Here is a 25,138-nt window from a genome sequence, read left to right on the forward strand (position 1 = left end):
GCCATATTGTTTTCTCTGACCTGTTCGGTTGTAGGCAACTATATGTGTGTTTATACATTCATTACGTAAATCCGTTCATATGCACATGGTCTTCGATCTCCAGTATTGCCTATGGCTGTCGCACAGGGAACAACCTGAATGCTGATGCAAACACAACACATTCTGAGGCCCTCTGGTTGGAAATCATATGGAAATGGGTTGCCGCCATCAAAACAAAAAGATCACTATGGATTCTCTCTGAAAATGCTGCATGTCAGGCAATCGGAGGGGGATATGCTTCCATTACCTTGTCATTCACAATGCTCTTCCCATCCCAGGCCCAGCCGCGCTTTGTGAAGTAGTTGACTGTGGCAAACTCAATGAGGGCGGAGAAGACAAAGGCATAGCAGACAGCGATGAACCAGTCCATGGCCGTAGCGTAGGCCACCTTGGGGAGGGAGTTACGAGCACTTATACTCAGGGTGGTCATTGTCAGCACAGTGGTTACACCTAGGGGAACAGCAAACAGTTTCAGTTTGGTCAGTTTCCTTAGATTATAATTCAATCATTTTAAGTACCTTTATCGACAGATACCATGTACAGCCAAGTAATTACATTCTGGTTAGCAAAGAAGCGTAGGTGTATAGTAATAACATGGTATAACGGCGACTTAATATACAGTGTTACTATTTTATGTAACATATTGTACAAAAGGCTGTGGAGAAATAGTAGTTATCATAGTGCTGTAGAATAGATCGAAGTTCATCATATGTAGCTGTAGCTCCGCACACCTGTGAAGTGGAGCAGAGCATGCTGGGCGATCTCCAGCTCCTGTGTTTTCCTCACTAGTTAGCCAGTGTGCATCCTGGCTGATATGTAAATGTAGGTACATATTCGAGTCGCAACAAAATTGAATATAATGTTGCAGATATGGTTCCGAATGACACAATTTGTGACCTGTTTCAGGAAACTATGCGTATGTCGTGGGTCACTGCTTTACAGGAGAGCTGTTTGAACGTAAACCTTTCTTTTTTTATCAAAATGTGTTTTTTGGCAGAAATGCCTTTTCGAACATGTGAACTTTCATGTGCCTTAATAACAAACTTGTATGCCATCTGTACATAGGAATACACATTTTTAATTACGAGCCTCGTTGGTTTAGCCAAAGAAAAAGGCAACAACCTTCCCGCTAGCCATGATTGGCTGAGATAATGAGTGGGCTGGACATGCCGAGAGATGAGTTTGGATTGGTCTGCCATATAGCACGCTTCTGTCTATTTGAGCTGGTCAGTATGTCTAGGTAATTATGTCTAACGTATATTAAATCTGCATAAGTGTTGATCTCCAATTTAAGGACTGAGTTTTATCGAGAAGGAGATGGAGAAACCACCTGTCTCCGGATTACATCTTCAAACTAAGGGCAACGATGTCATCCGACAGGATACACGTCCAACCATGAATGATGTATGTATGTTTCTGATATTACATGTTTCTTATTTTGACAGAAACAGCCATTTGCTTGGCTTGGCCATTTGCTTGGCTAGCTATAGCCTAATGTTAGCAAGCTAACATTGAACCTGGTTGGTTAGCTACCTGCAGATTCATGCAGGGTAGTAATGTCATGAGTTGTCATTATGGTTCATTGTTTACCTAGTTAGCTAGCTAACGTTAGCTGGCTGGCTCGCTAGCTAACATTACGTGTATGACCTTATTATTCATATCTCAGAGCCATTTGCTTAGCTAGCTAAGATTGAACCTGGTTGGATAGCTACCTGCAGCTTCATTTTTATTTTTTATTTCACCTTTATTTAACCAGGTAGGCTAGTTGAGAACAAGTTCTCATTTACAACTGCAACCTGGCCAAGATAAAGCAAAGCAGTGCGACACAAACAACAGAGTTACACATGGAATAAACAAACATACAGTCAATAATTCAATAGAAAGAAAAGTCTATATACAGTGTGTGCAAATGAGGTAAGATAAGGCAATAAATAGGCTATAGCGGTGAAATAATTACAATTTAGCAATTAAACACTGGAGTGATAGATGTGCAGGAGATGAATGTGCATGTAGAGATACTGGGGTGCAAAGGAGCAAAACAGTTTTATGAGGGTATGTTTGGCAGAATGAGGATGCTTTGTTGCGAAACAGGAAGTCGATTCTAGATTTCATGCAGTGTAGTAACGTCATGAGTTGGGATTATGCTTCATTGTTAACATAGCTAGCTAGTTAGCTAGATTTCTTAACCTGTTGGGGGTAGGGGGCAGTATTGACACGGCCGGATAAAAAACGTACCCGATTTAATCTGGTTACTACTCCTGCCCAGTAACTAGAATATGCATATAATTATTGGCTTTGGATAGAAAACACCCTAAAGTTTCTAAAACTGTTTGAATGGTGTCTGTGAGTATAACAGAACTCATATGGCAGGCAAAAACCTGAGAAGATTCCTTACAGGAAGTGCCCTCTCTGACAAGATCTTGTTCTTCTTGTCTCTGTTTATTGAAGACTGAGGATCTTTGCTGTAACGTGACAATTCCTACGGCTCCCATAGGCTCTCAGAGCCCGGGAAAAAGCTGAATGATATCGAGGCAGCCCCAGGCTGAAACACATTTGCACTTTTGGCAAGTGGCCGATCAGAGGACAATGGGCTTAGGCGCGTGCACGAGTCGACCCCGTGCTTTATTTTCTTTCGTCTTTTTACCTAAACGCAGATTCCCGGTCGGAATATTATCGCTTTTTTACGAGAAAAATGGCATAAAAATTTATTTTAAACAGCGGTTGACATGCTTCGAAGTACGGTAATGGAATATTTAGAATTTTTTTGTCACGAAATGCGCCGTGCTCGTCACCCTTCTTAACCCTTTGGATAGTGTCTTGAACGCACGAACAAAACGCTGCTGTTTGGATATAACTATGGATTATTTGGGACCAAACCAACATTTGTTATTGAAGTAGAAGTCCTGGGAGTGCATTCTGACGAAGAACACCAAAGGTAATCAAACTTTTCTAATAGTAAATCGGAGTTTGGTGAAGGCTAAACTTGCTGGGTGTCTAAATAGCTAGCCCTGTGATGCCGGGCTATCTACTTAGAATATTGCAAAATGTGCTTTCACCAAAAAGCTATTTTAAAATCGGACATATCGAGTGCATAGAGGAGTTCTGTATCTATAATTCTTAAAATAATTGTTATGCTTTTTGTGAACGTTTATCGTGAGTAATTTAGTAAATTCCCCGGAAGTTTGCGGGGGGTATGCTAGTTCTGAACGTCACATGCTAATGTAAAAAGCTGGTTTTTGATATAAATATGAACTTGATTGAACAAAACATGCATGTATTGTATAACATAATGTCCTAGGTGTGTCATCTGATGAAGATCATCAAAGGTTAGTGCTGCATTTAGCTGTCTTCTGGGTTTTTGTGACATTATATGCTAGCTTGAAAAATGGGTGTCTGATTATTTCTGGCTTGGTACTCTGCTGACATAATCTAATGTTTTGCTTTCGCTGTAAAGCCTTTTTGAAATCGGACAGTGTGGTTAGATAAAGGAGAGTCTTGTCTTTAAAATGCTGTGAAATAGTCATATGTTTGAAAAATTGAAGTTTTTGTATTTTTGAGGAATTTGTCATTCGCGCCACGCCTATCATTGGATATTGGAGCAGGTGTTCCGCTAGCGGAACGTCTAGATGTAAGAGGCTAAACGACACCGTTGTAAATCAGTTTTCGCTCTCTTGCGCCTGACTTCTTTGCCGCCAGTACGCACCTCATTACACCAGCAGCACAGTTAGTCACCAACGCTCTGGATAACACGAAAACAGCCTAACCAGCTCTGCTATGGCGAGTAAAATGGTCAGAGTTGGGTGTTCTCTCAGTATGTGTCTGGAAGTAGCTAGCAAGCTAGCCAATGTTAGTCAGTTAGCTTGGGTGCTTGACTGCCGGATCAACGTTCGGATCAACACTACTCATCGGCCAGAGCATCCGGTGTGCGCTCTGAATGCGAAACACTCTGAATTTACGAACGGTCCATCTGACAGCACAGTTGCAGTCACCATTGCTCTGGATAACATAACAGCCTAACCAGCTCTGTTAGGGAGAGTAACGTTCAGTGAGCTGTTCTCTCTTACTTAGATGTCTGGAAGTAACTAGCAAGTTAACTTGCGTGCTTGACTGCTGTTAAGAGATGGGTGGGGCTAAAGCTTAAGAGGGTGTGAACAATGCTGAATGGGTGTAGACAAAGAATAGTTATTCAATAGTAGTACAAAAACATTCAAAGGCCATTTTCTCAAAAGTGAGTTTACAAGTTTATCAACTTTCGAAGCAAAATTCCTTTCACATTGTTCATCAACTGTAGAGTATGATATTCCATTTTGTAGCTCTATAAGTCTCTACTTTTATTCAATTAAAAAAACATAATTTTAAATGTTTCTACATAAGATGGTCGGTCACATTTCATGCGTACAACATCTAAAGACCTGCATCACTATACTGAGAGCTTTTCAATTTCTAAAAATATGTATTTGGGCGTTTTTGGAGCATTTGTTCAGGCTTTTTCACAGCCCCCTTACTGCACAGCGAGTATGAAAAAGTGAATCGGTGGTTTCTCAAAAACAAGTGAAATCGTAAAAAAAGTGTCTGGATGCCATTTACATCAAACATGAAGTAAAAACATTGTCTCTGCAAATAAGAGATGACACTGTATTTACTCAAATTGTATTTTTAGAACTAAGGTTGAGAATAAATGCTTGAATTTCTTTAACCAATTTTTTTTCTTATCTGTAGAAAAAACATGAATTCGCTGCCCACTTCGCCGATGGTATACTATCTGTGGCACTGAAATATGAGGAGACTTAAAGGGACATAGAGAGTAATAAACCAACCAACTCCCCCTTTTCAGAGCAAACCCAATCCTATCTAGAAATGTCCTGGTCCTTTAAAGCTGGTTACACAACTACGTCCAATTCTACCGTGAACACATCGGGATGGTTGTTGGCGGTGCTGCATACACACTAACATACAGTACTAACACCCTCAAAAGTGTATGCCAGGCTAGCACAGCCTCCATTCAGTGTTACCAAACCAATCTACCAGTAAAGCCTGGAACAGATATTCCACCATAAACGGGATAAAAAAAAGGTAACTTGTAAAAGGTCGTTATTACAAAACCTAAATTATTTGTATGTATAATTTGTATTAAGCGGAAAACATGATACTTATCATACAGTAACTGCTAAAATGAACCTATTTTTTCACTAGTTGGAGTTATGTGGCCTTTAGAGTCATACAGCTCCAGGGTACATTTTTAACTGCCATCTTCAGTCAAAAGTTGCTTGCTTTGTTTACATGATTCATTCAGAAAGGTTATTCACACCAGAAGTTGCTGACTTTATTGTGTAATGTGCTTATTCTTTATATAATATATTGTGTTTATCATGTGTGAATGGTAATCATCTCTGCAGTGATATGACTGTGCTGTGCATGTTTTCAAATGACCAAATAAAATCTGTCAATCAATGTCTGCCCATGTGTATAGAGCATATTTCTGCAGTCTATGTAGTCCGTGGGGGAATATTAACACAATGAGCCCCACCATTGTGCCAGCGTGATTTAGGACTTCTAACCCCTTTTAAACTTTGTATTTGAGCTACATTCTGGGTTGCACCATTGGATTTGTCTATTTCTTCTTATTAACGTGGAGCTGAACTCGAGCGGCGTTTGTGAGACGAGGGCGGATCCCGAAGGGGCTGGGTCTTTTTCACAAAATCGTCTGTAGCATCAGAATGGTTTGAGCTTCAAACTATTAAAAGCGAAGACTCTCACGAACACCCACTTGTAACATGTTTTGCTCTATGAAGCTCACAAGCTACACAGGAGTCATTAGAAGGTCAGGTGTTTTTCTACATAGAAGATCATAGGATATCCCGGGATAAAGTGTCTATAATACTGTAATAAGCTCACATAGTTGCTGTCACAAACTCCACACAGTTGTCACTGACAAGTTGAATATCAATTTCCCACTGATCAAACAATTTCTGTACTTAGAGAATTCATATAAATTCATTTTAATCAGGTTTTTGTTAACTTCATCGGGGTAGGGGGCAGTATTTTGACGTCCGGATGAAAAGCGTGCCCGTAGTAAACTGCCTGCTACTCAGGCTCAGAAGGTAGGATATGCATATTATTAGTAGATTTGGATAGACAACACTCTGAAGTTTCTAAAACTGTTTGAATGATGTCTGTGAGTATAACAGAACTCATATGGCAGGCAAAAACCTGAGAAGAAATCCAACCAGGAAGTGTGGAAATCTGAGGTTTGTGGTTTTTCAAGTGATTCCCTATCCAGTATACAGTGTCAATGGGGTCATTTTACACTTCCTAAGGCTTCCACTAGATGTCAACAGTCTTTAGAACGTTGTTTCATGCTTCTAATGTGAATGGGGGGAGAATAAGAGCCATTGGAATCAGATGACTGAGAAAATGGCATGAGCTCAATCGCGCGCACTCACATGAGAGTTCGCTTTGTTCCTTTTCATTTCTGAAGACAGAGGAATCGTCTGGTTGGAATATTATGGACGATTTATGATAAAAACATCCTAATGATTGATTCTATACATCGTTTGACATGTTTCTAAGAACTGTAATATAACTTTTTTGACTTTTTGTCTGAAATCACTGCGCAAGCACAGTGGATTTGGATTACTCGACTGAACGCACGAACAAAATGGAGGTATTTATTCTTGAACTGGGATTCCTGGGAGTGCATTCCGATGAAGATCATCAAAGGTAAGTGAATATTTATAACGTAATTTTTGTCATTTCTGTTGACTCCAAAATGGCGGGTATCTGTATGGCTTGTTTTGATATCCGAGCGCTGTACACAGATTATTGCAAAGTTTGCTTTCGCCGTAAAGCTTTTTTGAAATCTGACACAGCGGTTGCATTAAGGAGAAGTGTATCTATAATTCTTTGAATAACAGTTGAATATTTTATCAACGTTTATGATGAGTATTACTGTAAATTGATGTGCTCATTCACCGGAAGTTTTGGTAGGCAAAACATTTCTGAACATTACACGCCGATGTAAAATGGGTTTTGTGGATATAAATATGAACTTTATCGAGCAAAACATACATGTATTGTGTAACATGAAGTCCTATGAGTGCCATCTGATAAAGATCATTAATTTTAGCTGTATTTCTGTTTTTTGTGACGCCTCTCCTTGCTTGGAAAATGGCTGTGTGGTTTTTCTTGTCTAGGCGCTGTCCTAACATAATCTAATGTTATGTTTCGCCGTAAAGCCTTTTTGAAATCGGACAATGTGGTTGGATTAACGAGAAGTGTATCTTTAAAATGGGATATAATAGTTGTATGTTTGAGAAATTTGAATTATGAGATTTTTGTTGTTTTGAATTTGCCGCCCTGCTATTTCACTGGCTGTTGAATAGTGTGTCCCGCAGGTGGGACGCTAGCGTCCCACATACCCCAGAGAGGTTTTAAGGCAGGCCTTATTTCTTTTGACATTTGTCAATAAAACTCATGAATGCAACTGTTTATGTCAAATTGTTTTGTGTTCTACCTGTAGCCCTGGTTGTCCTGAAAAGAAAATGGTAAAACACTTCATTGTGAGGCTAAATATAAGGGCTGGACATGTAGATAAATGAAAGTCAGATAAATGAAAACGCCTATTTTCGCTGGGGTCTGGCATTGGCAACCAAACAACCCCCTGCTTTTCGTAAACAGGCTAAGTTCTCATCACACTATTAAGCTAGCCCTCCTCTTGGCCCCTAGCACTAAATTCAATTACCTTGCTATGGCAGAACAAACACTCACTTGGCTTTTCAGGCTGTCGCACAGGATCACATTGGAACAAGTGTTGCTCATTCATTACACAGTAATACAAACAGCTATACCGCAGAGTGGGTCGGAAAACAGGCAAACGGATACACAGGGCACATCTTCAAGGCTCCTGGCACCACAGAGCAACACTGAACTGCAATTAGGCGGTCTGCATGACATGATAACTTGCCACTACTATGTCACCAATGCAGGACCAAGCCAAAATAAGACCGGGAGGGAGAGAGAAAGAGATATAGTGAGACAGGGTAAGAAGAGGACCAATGCTTGGGTAAGTAAAAAAAATGGTGGGAGAAAGCAGGAGAGATATGGACAGAGCAAAAGGGTTACACAAATCCTCTCAAACTTTTGTGCATATCTCCCTTTGACATCAAAGCAGGATAGGTGGCCCTATACTCACCAAACACAGTCCTAGCTGGCACGGACTCTCTGTTCAGCCAGAAGGACACTTGGGAGAGGATGACAGTCATGATGCATGGTAGATAGGTCTGGATCACAAAGTAGCCAATCTTCCGCTTCAAATGGAAATGTGCCGTCATGACAGTGTATTCGCCTGCAGAGAGAATGAGTGCTTCATTAACTTATACTGCCCAAACTAGAGTACCACTCTTTAAAGGGTAGCCATATTCATTCACGTACAATTATATTTGTTTTTTCACCAGTTCACATTTATCACTAGGCGAATTCATAATAATATGGATGTGGACACCTTGGGTTTGATATGCAATGTTAGAAAAATGGTGTACTTTTCAGATTTCAAACAAGGCCAATTGAATTAAGCATTGCACATGGCAACTGTATAACCACATCTGAAAACTAAAGCGCATCCGAGGACATTAAATAATGCCAATGACGCAACAGCATACACAACTTGTAATGGGAGAATATCTAAAAAAGAATCCAAGATTAGAGATGAGTAGAGAAAGATGTGTGTTACCCATGGCAACAGAACAGAGACATATATCTCATTTGTTGTGATTCTGCAATAAAGGCCTTGATACTGCCACTTGGCAGAAGGAAAGCGTGATTTTTTTTCGGGCTAATCGCAAAATATTTTGTATCCCTGTTATTCAAGAGCACTTACAGTATTGCCTGCTTTAGACCCATTTAGAGGGAGTCTTAATGCTTTCCACAACAGGTGGAAAATGTGGGATCATATGGACCCTTGACTAAGTGCTTGAGGATCTGGCCTATGCAGGTGATCTCGCTATTCTTGCAACTTGACATGTGGACGTGCAGGAAAAAACTCAGAAGTTGGCAGACCGCACAAATGGCAGGACTCAACATCAACATTCAAAAGACAAAAACCATTATGGTGATCACCAAAACCAACATCAACAACCCTGCTGTGGAAGAGGTGGATGAGTTCATTTGTCTTGGGAGAAAGATGACCAAGGATGGCAATTCCATGAGCAACGTGATCACCATATTAAGACCAGTATGGAGAGCCAAGAACATCAGACTATCACTCAAAATCTGCATCTTCAAAAGCAATGTCCTCAGAGGTGGATGGAGGTATGTACGTAACCCTCCTGCCACAGCCAGGGTTGGCAGTGCCAGAGACATGGATCTCACCCTTCACCCCTGGCTGAAGATGAAGACCACAGATTGGGTTGTTGCTCTTCTGTCCAACAGGGGCGGGTGGAGGTGTGTGGACTTCACTACCTGGCCTCAGCTTGGGGAGGATATAAAGAAGCACAGCCGGATACTGATCCTGGGCCACCAAGGATGGGAAATACTGAAGATACAAATCTCACCCTCCAACTCCGGTGGTGGCCTGGAGACGGTGGTGGTGAGGGACTTGCAATGTTCTAAAGCGGCAGATGGGAGGTGGCTAGCCTGCCTTCCCCTATAGCTTGTTAAATCAGCCACATTTGATGGGGAATGGAGTAGACCAGGGGAAGGATGCCTTCCCAGCAGATGAGCAATACACTCTCATTACAGAATGAGGCAGGAGACATAGGGCAGCGCTGACATAGCCCTCTGTTGGTGTAAATGAAGATGGAGAGCCTGGTTCTAGATCGCTTCAGCCTCCTGTCGGCACTGATGATGCCAGCACGCCTCCACTTGAGATGCACATTTTCATGAATTCATTAAAATGTACAAATATGAACTTTGAGTTATTTTGTCATTTCCGGTCCACTCATTTGCTTTGGAAAACACCCCCGTCCTCTCTGTGACTCAATGTAAAAATACAACAAAATTAAATGATTTTCTAAAACAATTTAGCTGTTATGTTTGTGGCCCGATGCAAGATGTCCCTCACACTCAAGCCTCAGAATACAGTTAGTCGTGCCAAACGACCTAGTTTACCGCAACGGTACACTACACACTGACATGGTACTAATGAATGATTAATTTAAACACAATCAGCAAATATGTAGGGGATAGTAAAACGAAGGGATTCAGTGACGGGGGCTCCTCCGTATTTCACTTGGACAACGCTCTTAGTGGCACTTAAGCCCAGGAATTCAATCTTTTAAGCACTGCACTTTCAGACCAGTGGCATATGACTGAATCATTTAGTTGAGATCGTAGGGCTTTCTCCTCAATGAAAACAGATTACAAATTCCCATTGGATGTTAAAACACCCAACAGTAATTTTCTCTACATCGTTGGAATGTTGACTTATGGGTAGTAATGGATAGTGGCACTAAACCCGGGAGTGTGTGATGTCTAAGTGTCACGCCCTGACCATAGAGAGCCCTTGGTTCTCTATGGTGTAGTAGGTCAGGGCGTGACTAGGGGGTGTTCTAGTTTACATTTTCTATGTTGGTGTTTTTGTATGGTTCCAATTAGAGGCAGCTGGTAATCGTTGCCTCTAATTGGGGATCATATTGAGGTAGCCATTTCTCCCACTTGTGTTTGTAGGATATTGTGTGTTTGTGTTAGTGTGTTTGGGCACCACGTCTTCACGTTCTCTGTAAGTTTTGTGGTTTTGTTTCTAGTTTCACTTTGTATAAAAAAGATGTGGAACTCAATGCACGCTGCGCCTTGGTCCGCTCATTTTGAAGTGCGTGACAGAATATCCCACCACGCAAGGACCAAGCAGCGTGCCATGGAGGAGAAGGTGTTTTGGACATGGGAGGAAATCATGGGAGAACACGAGACCCTTCCTTGGTGGGAGTCGCCATGGAGCATGGAAGGACAGCGACAGATGCCGGGGACCACAGCCACAGAAACCCCAAGATTTCTTTTGGGGGGGGGGGCACATGGAACTGGTGGTCGAGCAGCGGAGAGTGCCAGAACCTGTTTGGGAGTCGGAGGAGGAATTCGATGAAAGATTACGGAGAGAGGTGGTAGCGATGAGAGTGTTGCAGCACAGTGCACCTCCCCAGTCTGGTACCTCCTGTGCCTGCTCCCCACACTCGCCCTGAAGTCCGTGTCACCAGTCCGGTGCCACCTGTGCCGGCTCCAGACACCAGGCCTCCGGTGCACCTCCCCAGTCCAGTACGTCCTGTGCCTGCTCCCCGCACTCGCCCTGAAATGCGTGTCATTAGTCCGGTGAAACCTGTGCCGGCTCCACGCACTAGGCCTCCAGTGCGCCTCCCCAGTCCAGAACCTCCGGCGACGGTCCACCGTCCGGAACCTCCAGCGTTGGTCCACGGTCCGGAACCTCCAGCGACGGTCCACGGTCCGGAACCTCCAGCGACGGTCCACGGTCCGGAACCTCCAGCGACGGTCCACGGTCCGGAGCCTTCTGTGACGGTCAACGGCCCGGAGCTTCCAGTGGCGGTGTCCAGTCCCGCTCCATGTCGGGAGCCTTCCTCTGCGCCGATGCCCAGTCCAGGCACGGCGTCCAGTCCAGCTCCAGGGCAGGAGCCTTCCTCTGCACCGGTGGCCAGTCCAGGCACGGCGTCCAGTCCCGCTCCAGGGCAGGAGCCTTCCTCTGCGCCGGTGGCCAGTCCAGGCACGGCATCCAGTCCCGCTCCATGGCAGGAGCCTTCCTCTGCGCCGGTGCCCAGTCCAGGCACGGCGTCCAACCCAGCTCCATGGCCGGAGCCCTCCTTTGCGCCGTGCCTGCTTCAGCACGGCGCGATGGCTGGATCCGGGGTCTGGGCGGGGGCTATGACCTGCACCGGAGCCGCCACCGACACTAATCACCCACCCTACCCTCCCCATTTGGTTTTAGGTTTTGCGGCCGGAGTCCGCACCTTTGGGGGGGGGTACTGTCATGCCCTGACCATAGAGAGCCCTTGGTTCTCTATGGTGTAGTTGGTCAGGGCGTGACTAGGGGGTGTTCTAGTATATTTTCTATGTTGGTGTTTTTGTATGGTTCCCAATTAGAGGCAGCTGGTAATCGTTGCCTCTAATTGGGGATCATATTTAGGTAGCCATTTCTCCCACTTGTGTTTGTGGGATATTGTGTGTTTGTGTTAGTGTGTTTGGGCACTACGTCTTCACGTTCTTTGTTTTTAGTTTCACTTTGTATTAAAAAGAGGTGGAACTCAATGCACACTGCGCCTTGGTCCGCTCATTTTGAAGTATGTGACACTAAGTGAAGGGGAAGAAGAAGAAGAAGGGAAGGAAGGAGGGGGGAAAGGAGGGATGACAGAGGAGGAGAATAGATCCACGCTGCATAGAACCAGACTGACCTGGTCATGAAGATCCTCGAGAGTGTTTCAAACATGTAATGACTTGTGTGACGAGAGTGCTCCCCAGAGACGCATGCAGAGACATGCAGAGGGAGGGCAGATACTAATCATTGAAGACCACTACATTGGCCACCGTATTGATCCGTTTTGCTGCCAAAGGTCATGGTGACAAGACAATCCATGCCATGCCACATAGCTGGAGCGTATCCCGCATTTCTCTGAGGTTTCTCTATGGCTTCTCTGTGGCTATAAATGACTATTATTCTGTATTTTCCTAGGAGCTTTTGGCATTTTTCAAAGCAGCCAACATCTCCCTAGTATATTTTGCTTTTATTTCAATGGTGGAGCTCAGTCAAGAAATGTAATGTAATAAAAAACATATAATTCCACGGTGCCTTCTGCTTTCCCTCAATATTACACATATTTTGTAACACCCCTAAAATCAGATGAAAAACTGCATTTCGAAAGGTCAAAATGCTCAATATTGACAAACAACCTGTTCGCCATACAGCTAAAACGAGCCTGTATGTCTCTTGGTGGAGTGTATGTGTCACTGTTGGATGGCTCTCCTTACGCTAAGGACTCCCCTCCAACCCCTTTGTTGACAGCTTTTTTTTCTCCATCTGTTCCTATACACAGACTTTTCCTTCCCTTTTTTACTGTGTGTTTGTTTCACAGCCCAGAACACAGCATTTCTTCCCCATTTATCGCTCTGGTGCACTTCTGTGAGACAAGGCTCCTCTTGTGTCTTACGATGGCTCCAAAATAAGACCAGCAGCAGCAGTACAGCTCAGGAATAAGGAGGCGGCCCTCCTTTCAGAACGGAGCTCCCCTGTGTGTCTGAGTGAATGGCAGCTCCTACAGCTGTGCTTCTGCTTCCTCTCCAACCGACAGAGTAGAACAGGAGTGTTCCCCTCTTGCCTCCCGTAGGAAGCTGTGCACCTGTGTCTCCGAAGCCTTTATAGTTCGATTGGTTCAAGGTAAAGTGAAGAGTCTCTTGATTCAACAGTCAAAGCAGAATCGGTTGTTGTTTTGTGCAGTTGGTTCCCTAGTCAGACTAGTCGCAGCTCTTACAAATAAGCTCATCAGACATGCAGTTACTGTATCTCCAGCTGAGAGGACTGTTTCAGTATGAGAGGACAGGGACTGAACATTCTTTCAGCCTCTGTTATCCACAGGCTGGGTCAACTAATAGTGTTTCGAAACCTGGGTTTCTAGTACTCTTGGGGAGACTTGGCCTATCCACAGTGGGGTCTTTGGAGGATTTCATAAGAATCTAGGCCTAGTCCTTAGTTGCAAAAGAGGGGGTTCTTTGGGATGAGTGAGATGTAATTGGGGGATTTAGTAACCAAAACGGGTTGAGAACCACTGAACAAACATATGCAGCCAGCAGTGACATGCACTAAACGTTGGCCAACTACAAAGTGATGTTGAATAAATTCCTATACATGCTCACTGTCCTTCACATGTACTCTGATTTAGTTTATTTTCACTTTGTTGCATTTTGTGGCAGAGATGGGATCCAGGCCTGCAGGGGGAGCATGTGCTTATCTAATTGAGTGAATAACCAAGTGAAATACCGTTTTTTCTTTTCTTTTTTCGCTTTGGTAGTCTTTTCACAAGAATGTGGGAAAATTTCACAACTCAGTACAAAACTCAAAACAGATTATCAAAAAGGCAATTTAAAAAAAACGTTAAGCACATTTCAAATCACTAAGTACAACACACAAAATCACACAGTAACTTTTTCAGCAAACCTAATCAGTGTTACATCTAGAAATACCTTTCATATAAAGTAATTGCCTTTCACAATGCAATGCTCACAATACTTTTTATATGATTCTCTTGTCATTTGTTTAAATACATTTGACCATCACTTAATCCATCTGCGCTTAATGGTTAATCACTTAACCGTTTGGTAAACCTATAGATTTTAAACTGGTTTGTCTACTATATATGGATTTTGAGAACTACAGACATAAAATATGTGTTTGTAAAGTATAAACATCTAAATGACATGTATGATACATGATAACCATACCTAATGACTACTTGTTATTGCTAATTGATTTCACATAGTGGTAACCACAATTGGTGACCATATAAAACGGTGTGTGTACACTTGCACTTTCTTTCAACATGGAGCAGGATAGACAGCAAGGGAGAGGAAGAAATCAAAGAGCTTATGGACAAGCGGCCCGTCAGAGCGGTGGGCATAGGTACCATCAAAGAGGTCAAAGAGGTGGGCATAGGCCCCATCAAAGGGGTCAAAGACATAGACATCAGAGAGAGCGAGGCAGAGAACAGGGAACTGTTGTGTCTAATGAAGTCCGGGCCATCATCGTTGACCATGTTGTAAACAGAGGCCTTACCACGGCAAAGGCTGCCAGATTAGTTCACCCCAATCTGAAAAGATTGACCGTCAATTTGATTATGAGAACATGTCGCCAAGAAAACGGTTAAGTCTGCAGGATATGTACTATGCTTTACCATTACATTTACAGTAAATTACATATTGTAATGCATGTAAATTCACAAAACATATTACAGTATTCTTACAGTGTGATCTACTGACAGTATACTCTGTTCTACCATCAGAATTGACAGAAAACCCCATAGTGGTGGCCGTGGCCGTGTGCTGACCGACCAGCAGGAGTGGGCAGTGGTGGAAATAGTGAGGGCCAGGAATGAAATAAGACTGTCTGAAATAAAGCAGGCCATTGAGGAGAACGATGACACCTTTGCCAATGTGGCATCCATCAGCCTACCAACAATCGCCTGCCTTTTGAAGAGGCACCAGGTATCTCTGAAACACATTTACTTGGTGCCTTTTGAGAGAAACAACGACTGGGTGAAACAATTGCGGGCCGAGTATGTTCAGGTACATCACTATATACTACTGTATTACTGTTACTATTAATGCACATGCTACTTCACAATATCATATTGGAACTATACTGTAAAAATAACTAACCAAAATATATTTTTAGAGGGTGATGGTGCTTGATGCTGCTGTGAACCATCACAAGTATATCTTTGTTGATGAAGCGGGCTTCAACCTGGCCAAAATTCGACGCTGTGAGTGGAACCTCATCGTCCAACGAGCGATCGTCCAAGTGCCTGGACAACGTGGGGGAAACATCTCCATGAGCGACACAATCTCTGAAGATGGTGTGGTAGGACGTAGGCCATTACTTGGATTCTACAACGCTGCACAACTCATTGTGTTTCTCAATTGAATTAAGCAGGTCTGTCACAGTGAAGGGGTCACCTATGTCATTGTCTGGGACAATGTCTGGTTCCATCATGCAGAGGTGGTTCAGGCATGGTTTCGGGCCCATCCCCAATTCCCCGATTCGTGACACTATACCTGCCCCCATACTCTCATTTGTTTTCAGCATGGTGGAAGGTGTACGAAAGCCATCCCCATGAGCGCGCCACTCTCCTTCTGGCCATGGATGAGGCATGCAACGACATCAATGCAAGCTTGGTGCATGAATAATGAGGACATTCATTGTGATGTGGATGAGATTTTATGGCCAAATGTTTAAGACAGGCTTGATGCAAATTAATGAGTGCTAAACATTGTTTTATTTTGATTCATTACATTTTTTAAATTGAATTTCTTATTCATTTTTTGTTGTTGCATGAACGATTGTAGAGGATGTCTTCGTTGATCACACCCTTGATTACACATCGGATAGATATTATGGGAAATATAGATTATCTGTAAATTTTGTTGGGTAATTTAAGTGCATGTGAAAACTGTAATCTACTGTAATTTACAGTACTGTAGCATATTACTTTCAACACTTCTAAGGATGATTTCAAACACGTACTATCTTCCATTGTTTGCTTTTGGATTAACTTGTCGTTAAAACGACTAAATTGAAAAGATATCATTATGTTGTGTTTTGGGATTAAACCAATATTCTTATTACATTTCACAAACTTATATTTTGAATCAGTGGTTGTGTGGTGATGTTTACAATCCAAATTAATGCACACTGACAGGTTTAGAATGAAAGACTGGCTGCGTTACAAGTGTGACCAGTTTGGAGTTTTGTACTAAGAGTTGTGAAAATGTACCACATACGTGTGGAAATAGTACCAAAGCGATTTAAAAAAAAAAACGGTAATATCCTGAGTTTACCTGTGCTGGACTTGATGGTTTCTTGGCCTACTGTTTGGCCGAGCAGGTCGTACTGGTTCAAACGGGAGCTCTCTCCTTCCACCACCACAGAATCGGCAGGCTTACTGGTCCAAACATAAGTAACCTCTGACATTGTATAGGCATCTAAGATCACAAAAAGAGTAAGGGTAACACCATCAGTGTGGCATTTGAAAATAGGGCAGTGATTCATTGTCATTTCTGATCATTTAAGAGAAACGTGTATATTACGTCACTGAACTGTTTAAGGGTTGTATAATTTCCGACAAAAAATCTACTCCAGATGCTTATCTCAATGACTGTTGTACATTTTGTTCTCATTACATTTTGTTAGGCAACTGAAAGAAAATTACTATTGACTTAAGAAATTAACACCTAGTATAAATTATATAGGATCTAAATCACACCATATTAGTGTGTATATAATATACAGTACCAGTCAAAAGTTTAGACACCTGCTCATTCAAGAGTGTGCAAAGCTGTCATCAAGGCAAAGGGTGGCTACTTTGAATAATCTAAAATATTAAATATATTTTGATTTGTTTAACACTTTTTTGGTTACAACATGATTCCATACGTGTTAATTCACAGTTTTGATATCTCCACTGTTATTATACAATGCAGAAAATAGTAAATATAAAGAAAACCCCCTGAATAGGTAGGCGTGTCCAAACTTTAGATAGGTACTGTATATACTGAGTATACAAAACATTAAGAACACCTGCTCTTTTCATGACATTGACTGACCAGGTGAATCCAGGTGAAAGCTATGATCCCTTATTGATGTCACTTGTTCAGTCCACTTCAGTCAGTGTAGGTGAAGGGGAGGAGACAGGTTAAAAAAGGACTTGAGACAATTGAGACATGGATCGTGTATGTGTGCCATTCAGAGGGTGAATAGGCAAGACAAAATATTTAAGTGCTTTTGAACGGGGTATGTTAGTAGGTGTCAAGGTTCTGGTTTGTGTCAAGAACTGCAACGCTGCTTGACAGTTTCCCGTGTGTGTCAAGAATGGTCCACCACCCAAAGGACATCCAGCCAACTTGACACAACTGTGGGAAGCATTGGAGTCAACATGAGCCAGCATCCCTGTGGAACGCCTTCGATACCTTGAAGAGTCCATGCCCTGACAAATTGAGGTTGTTCTGAGGGCAAAAGGGGTTGCAACTCAATGTTAGGAAGGTGTACCTAATGTTTGGTATATATACTCAGTGTATATAGAAATGTCTTATCCTCTTGATATCTGTGTCTCTGTATAAAACACCCACGATAAGGAAGATGTGATGGTTTTGGCAGAAAGCCACTTCTGCCAAAGCCATCGCATCTTCCTAATCGTGGGTGTTTTATACAGAGACACAGATATCAAGAGGATAACACATTTCATATAGTAAACATTGACAAACAGTGAGTCATCAATGCCATTAGGGAATCATATTCTCTCCCTGCGAGTCTTGCTGCGCCATGAAAACACTTAACATATTAATTCATCTTGACATTTAAAGTAAGGCTTGTATTATTAATTGGTTATTGGCAATGGATGAGTTTCCCCCTATAGTCGATTGACGCAGCCATGCGTCAATCAATAAACATAATACAAAAATCCCCATCAAAATCCGTCTGTTTAAGTTAGAGATAGGTTCAATCCTGCACATCCGCCTATGTCGGCCTTCCACATCTGCAGTGGAAAGTGGCAGAGCTACAGTGCTGTTTGGCAGACTAAGAGGCATCCTGAAAATCGGTCTACTCACAAACAAACGTCTGCAGCGTCTGAACGGTTTGGCCCACAAGCCCCACGGGACTCGTCTTAAGTCAGTACCGCCGATTTGACAACTTCTGTCTATAGCATTCATTATGGAAAGGGGAGACACTCACAAACACAATGGTGTTCTACGAAACCCACAAGTGTATCAATGTAACTCAGTACTGGTTTCTAAAATGAATGGAAGTATGGACATACACTAAAAAACCTTCTTTATGATTTATTTTTTGACTGTCTGTTTTGCCATTTATGAATGTGTTATTCAATTCGTTTCTATGGCTACAGCAGTAAAAGACAAATTCAATATTGTATCAAATTGTATATTTTTTTTAAACCTGCATGGGGCCTAAAATAAAAAATAAAATAGCTAAATGATCCATGGTATGACCATCTTAAAACTATTTCATATGTTAGCTTAGTAGAACCCCCCCCTCCCACAGGCTTAGACTTTTAGCTTTTAGGGGTTAATAGGTCAAACATTTTACAGCCAGTGGATGGCTTGCAGTGTACTTCACAACATGCAATGTCACATACTGACTCACTAAGCTTTTTTTTTGTTGCTTTTAAGGGCTGAAGCATTTGGCCCCATTTCTTTGTTATGGTTATCGAAACGATTCAACACCCTCAGCGGTTATGCAATGATTATTGCTGTAACTGGTGGAAGTTTGTAGCAGCAGAAACCAAATCTATTCTTATCCTTGTGTCTTTCCTGGTCTTGATTCTCCTGTTTTGTTTGTTATGGTGTGGGATTTTATAAAGGGTTTAGGCTCAAATCAAATGAAGTAAAGAAATGATATTCTGCCTCTTGGAAATGACAAAATGTGATGGTGTTGTTGACATGGAGGAGAGCGAGGAGCAGCGCTGAATGACACCAAAAACAAAGGTCACAGTGGTGATTAATTCAAAGCTGGTGGCCGCAACTACAGTACCAGTCAAAAGTTTGGACACACCTACAGTACTCATTGCAAGGGTTTTCTTTATTTTGACTATTTTCTACATTGTACAATAATAGTGAAGACATCAAAACTATGAAATAACACATATGGAATCATGTAGTAACCAAACAAGTGTTAAACAAATCAAAATATATTTTCTATTCGAGATTCTTCAAAGTAGCCACCCTTTGCCTTGATGACAGCATTGCACACGCTTAGCATTCTCTCAACCAGCTTCATGAGGTAGTCACCTGGAATGCATTCCAGGTAACAGGTGTGCCTTGTTAAAAGTGAATTTGTGGAATTTCTTTCCTTCTTAATGTGTTTGAGCCAATCAGTTGTGTTGTGACAAGGTATGGATGGTATACAGAAGATAGCCCTATTTTATAAAAGACCAAGTCCATATTATGGCAAGAACAGCTCAAATAAGCAAAGAGAAACAACAGTCCATTACTACCTTAAGACATGAAGGTCAGTCAATACAAAAAATGTCAAGAACTTTGAAAGTTTCTTCAAGTGCAGTCGCAAAAAACATCAAGCGCTATGATGAAACTGGCTCACAAGGACCGCCACAGGAAAGGAAGACCCAGAGTTACCACTACTGCAGCGGATATGTTCATTAGAGTTAACTGCACCTCAGATTGCAGCCCAAATAAATGCTTCACAGAGATCAAGTAACAGACACATCTCAACATCAACTGTTCAGAGGAGACTGCGTGAATCACGCCTTCATGGTCTAATTGCTGCAAAGAAACCACTACTAAAGGACACCAATAATAAGAAGAGACTTGCTTGGGCCAAGAAACACGAGCACTGGACATTAGAACGGTAAAAATCTGTCCTTTGGTCTGATGAGTCCAATTTTAGATTTTTGGTTCCAACCGCCGTGTCTTTGTAGGTGAACGGATGATCTCCGCATGCTGGTGATCATCCATTCTGGTGACACTGTCAGTGATTTATTTAGAATTCAAGGCAGACTTAACCAGCATGGCTACCACAGCATTCTGCAGCTATACGCCATCCCATCTGGTTTGCACTAGGTGGGACTGTCATTTGTTTTTCTACAGGATAATGACCCAACACACTTTCAGGCTGTGTAAGGGCTATTTGACCAAGAAGGAGAGTGATGGAGTGCTGCTTCAGATGACCTGGCCTCCACATTCACCCAACCTCAACCCAACTGAGATGGTTTGGGATGAGTTGGACTGCAGAATGAAGAAAAAGCAGCCAACAAGTGCTCCGCATATGTGGGAACTCCTTCAAGACTGTTGGAAAAGCATTCCAGGTGAAGCTAGTTGAGATAATGCCAAGATTGTGCAAAGTTGCTACTTTGAAGAATCTCAAATATAAAATATATTTTGATTTGTTTAACATTTTTGGTTACTACATGATTCCATATGTGTTATTTCATAGTTTTGATGTCTTCACTATTATTCTACAATGTAGACAATAGTATAAAGAAAGAAAACCCTGCAATGAGTAGGTGTGTCCAAACTTTTGACTGGTACTGTACATTTATGCTATTGATTTGAAATTCTGCAGGATCAAATCTCTTGAGATGCATCATCTCGTTTTCAAGTGTCCAAATGAAAAACACTAAACAAAAAAAACTATACTTAGTAACAAGAATAATATGGCAACTACTGTCTAATAATTATACAAATGAAATAATCATAATAAAAAAACTACAAATAGGCCTACAACTAATAAAAATACTGCTACAACTACTGATACAACTAATAAAATGAACTACTTATATACTGTATACATACATATATTCATACCCCTTGACTTATTCCACATTTTGTTGTGTCTCACCCATCGGCATACAATACCCCACTTATTGACATTGAAATCTCATTTACAGAAGTATTCACAACACTGAGTCAACACATGTTCGAATCACCTTTGGCAGCGATTACAGCTGTGAGTCTTTCTGGGTAAGTCTAAGAGCTTTGCGCGTCTGAATTGTACAATATTTGCACATTATTCTTTTTAAAATTCTTCAAGCTCTGTCAAGTTGGTTGTTGATCATTGCTAGTCAGCCATTTTCAAGTCTTGCCATAGATTTTCAAGCCAATTTAAGTCAAAACTGTAACTCGGTCACTCGGGGAACATTCAAAGTCATCTTGGTAATATAACGAGTGCGCTGAGAGTCGGGAAGCAAGTACAGGGAGTGAGTGTTTTAATAAATAAACAAAACAATAAACACGAAACACAAACAACGCAACGACATGAGTCAATAACACCTGAGGAAAGAACCAAGGGGAGTGACAGATATAGGTGTAAGGTTCTGCTTTTCTTTTCTTAGTCAACCTTGTGTTCTTTTTCTTTGTGTTCTTGAACGTAGCCCTGTTTCTTTGTGTTCTGGAACATAGCCCTGTCTTTCATTTTTGTTCATTAATTTCACCTGTGTTCGTTTCACACCTGGTCTCATCCGCTCCCTATTTAGTTCAGTTCTTTTTGTTTGTATGGTTGTGGGGTATTGTTTTCTGTAATGAATGCTCAGGGAGAAAAAGGTGTAGATTCACGCGCAGAGCGTGGCAGATGTTTATTAAGCCTTTGCAGAAGGCAGAAATCGTGGTCACAGGCAGGCAATGGTCAAACACAGGTAGGTAGTCAAAAACAAACATACCTCACAACCATAAAAAAAACCCAGAAAGAACTGAATAAGGAGCTGATGAGACCAGGTGTGAAACGAACACAGGTGAAATCAATGAACAAAAATGAAAGACAGGGCTAAGTTCAAGAACGCAAAAAAAAAAAACACAAGGTTGACTAAGAAAAGAAAAGCTGAACCTTACAATAGGGAAGATAATCAAGGAGGTGATGGAGTCCAGGTGAGTGTCATGAGGCTCTGGGGCGCTTGACGATGGTGACAGGTGTGCGGGATAATCAGCAGCCTGATGACCTAGAGGCTGGAGAGGGAGTATACGTGACAGGTAAGCTACTCCAGTCTATATTTGGCCATGTGTTTTAAGTTATTGTCCTGCTGAAAGGTGAATTTGTCTCCTAGTGTCTATTGGAAAGTAGACTGAACCAGGTTTTCCTTTAGGATTTTGCCTGTGCTTAGCTCTATTCCATTTGTTTTTATCCTAAAAAACAAATTAGTCTTTGCCGATGACAAGCATATCCTTAACATGATACAGCCACAAAAATATGGAGTGGGACATAAAGTTATTTTCTTTATCACATTTTTTTGCAGTTTTACTTTAGTGTCTTATTGCAAACATTTGGAATATTTTTGTATTCTGTACAGGCTTCCTTCTTTTCACTTGGTCATTGAGATTAGTATTGTGAAGTAACTACAATGTTGTTGACCCATCCTCGGCTTTCTCCTATCACGGCCATTAAACTCTGTTTTAACTGTTTTAATGTCACCATTGGCGGTGAAATCCTTGAGCGATTTCATTTCTCTCCAGCAACTGAGTTAGGAAGGACGCCTGTATCTTTGTAGTGACTAGGTGTATTGATACACCATCTAAAGTGTAATGAATAACTTCACCATGCTCAAAGGGACATTCAATGTTTTCTTTTTTTCTACCATCTACCAATAGGTGACCTTCTTTGTTAGTCATTGCAATTGTTTGAAATTCACTGCTCGACTGAGGGACCTTACAATTATTTGTATATGTGGAGTACAGAGATGAGGTAGCCATTCAAACACTATTTTTGAACACAGAATGAGTCCAACTTATTATTTAACTTAAGCAATTGTTTACTCCTGAACTTATTTAGGTTTTCCATAACAAAGGGGTTGAATACTTATTGACTCAAGATATTTCAGCTTTACATTTTTTATTAATTTGTAAACATTTCTAAAAACACAATTCCACTTTGACATTATTGAGGTATTGTGTGTAGGCCAGTGACACAAAATCTAAATTGAATCCATTTTAAATTTAGGCTGTTACACAACAAAGTGTGGAAAAGTTAAGGGGTGTAAATACATTCGGAAGGCTCTGTATTATCCATAGGAGGATGCTTTTGGATTTCTAGTTTTAGTTTTACTGGTGTTTCTTAATTTTCTGTAGGACTCCCAATCAATTGGATCTTTAGTTCTACGGTACTTAGCACAGGCTTTATCCCTTTCTCTCAACAGATCTATTAAGTCAGACCTGGCAACATATGACACATGACCTATTGAGCAACTCCAACTAGACATTTGATTCCTGCATGCATTTCAAATCACACTTCCTTTTCATGAGAGTCATACCCTGCCGCCCTCAGTGACCCTGTGTGTCTCTGCACTTGTCAATCATGCATTACTCACAGCTGCCAAACTTCAGGGGACATGAGTGGAAGTCCATGGGGAAATCTTCCAGATGCATAGGACACTCCGCGTGAACCGTCAACCTAGATACAACACACGCGGGGCACAATGCGTCACTGTAACATCCAAAAACACACGCACATTCGTGCCGACCAAACTGTGCAGGCATACACCCTTTTCACTTTGTTATTTTCTGCACTGTTCCATCAAATACGGTTGATGTGAACCAGTATGCAATAGTTACGGCTATTACATCGTGTTTGGTAGTGTCAGAATGAACAACCAATGGAGTTGTACAAAACAAGCATGAGAGCCTCTTTTTAATCTAAACTAAGGTGCAATCAGTAATAAACCAGAGTTGATGGAAACCAAAGCTATAGAGATAGAGAATGCTTATAGGGCACACATACTATGAGCATCCCCCAGATTTATAGTGGGCTATTTCTGAAATATATTGCACTGTGTGCAGTGGAGATGCTCTCTATCTATATCAGTTCCAGCCTAAAGGACCTGACAATGCTCTTTTCCTAAGTGATTCCATTCAAATGGCCTCTGACTGGGCAATGCTTTCATCTGTATTCTACAGGGACTCACTTGTCAAAATAATGTCCCCCGTCATTGGCACTGAGTGAGTCAAATATCGCAATAAATAACATAATTATTGATTTAGGGGGGTTACTGCGGCAAAGGGAGGCGTACACTGAGACTGGTTCGATGAGGAGAAACAAGGGGATACGTGCTACATGCAATGTGTGTCATGCATTCAAATGAAATTTGTTTGGGTTGAGGGTGACGTTGGGGGAGACTGGGTACGGTGGTCATACTTTTGACTGTGTGTTTTGGTTCCACATAAATTGAAAGAACAAGCTAAACCTGCTACAGTAATAATATTTCATTCAACTTCATTAATAATTTCTAACACTAATTCAAATAGTTTGGTTTGAGCTGTACTTGCCTCATGGTGTAAAGTAAGGTGCCGTCGTCTTGAATCCTCAGTAGTTTATTGGGCATGGTCATGTTGTGAGCTACCGACTTCTTCCCGTTATGGAAGAACGTGTCCGGAGTCCATATTTTACTGGCCATCAAGTTGTTCAGCCGCAGTATGTCCATTGGCCCGTCGAATTTCAACCTCTCGTCTTTCCAGCTTTGCCGGAAGAACACGTCTATCGTGTATTCCTGTGGGCAGAAGTAACATTGTTGTTGTCAACAATCAGCAATCATCCACAGGTGACGATTACAGACAATAAAACCCTGAACCGTAAGTTCACTTAAAAAAAAGATATATATAAAAATGTTTTATTGCAAATTATTTCTGCACTGTGAATATGAACCTTGCACCTTCACCTAAAAATGGCACAATATCTTCTGTTGTACCAACTGCCTTTCTGAACCTTCCTTAGCTGTCAGTCCATACTATATTACAATTGCCCTGAAAGTTTGCCTAGCCGTTTGTGTTGGGCCAGTAACCTTAATATCACTGGTTCAAATCCCCGAGCCGACGAGGTGAAAAATCTGTCGATGTGCCCTTGAGCAAGGGGTCTGTTAAATTATTCAAATGTAAACGGATAAATCAC

At 41.7% G+C, this 25,138-nt stretch overlaps 1 protein-coding gene across 1 annotated transcript in view; it reads right to left on the bottom strand.

The window, feature by feature from the left end:
- LOC106611612 (gamma-aminobutyric acid receptor subunit alpha-2) overlaps positions 1-25,138 on the bottom strand; it is a 60,359-nt gene that overhangs the window by 17,762 nt on the left and 17,459 nt on the right. The window contains exons 5-9 of the mRNA XM_014212000.3: positions 24,520-24,740; positions 23,565-23,647; positions 16,579-16,722; positions 8,231-8,383; positions 287-489 (exon numbers count right to left, since the gene is read on the bottom strand). Of these exons, the coding sequence (XP_014067475.1) occupies positions 287-489; positions 8,231-8,383; positions 16,579-16,722; positions 23,565-23,647; positions 24,520-24,740 (804 nt within the window). The remainder of the gene's footprint in view (positions 1-286; positions 490-8,230; positions 8,384-16,578; positions 16,723-23,564; positions 23,648-24,519; positions 24,741-25,138) is intronic.

Source organism: Salmo salar, chromosome 09 (assembly GCF_965601325.2).
Source record: "Salmo salar chromosome 09, fSalSal1, whole genome shotgun sequence".
Lineage (NCBI taxonomy): Eukaryota > Metazoa > Chordata > Actinopteri > Salmoniformes > Salmonidae > Salmo > Salmo salar.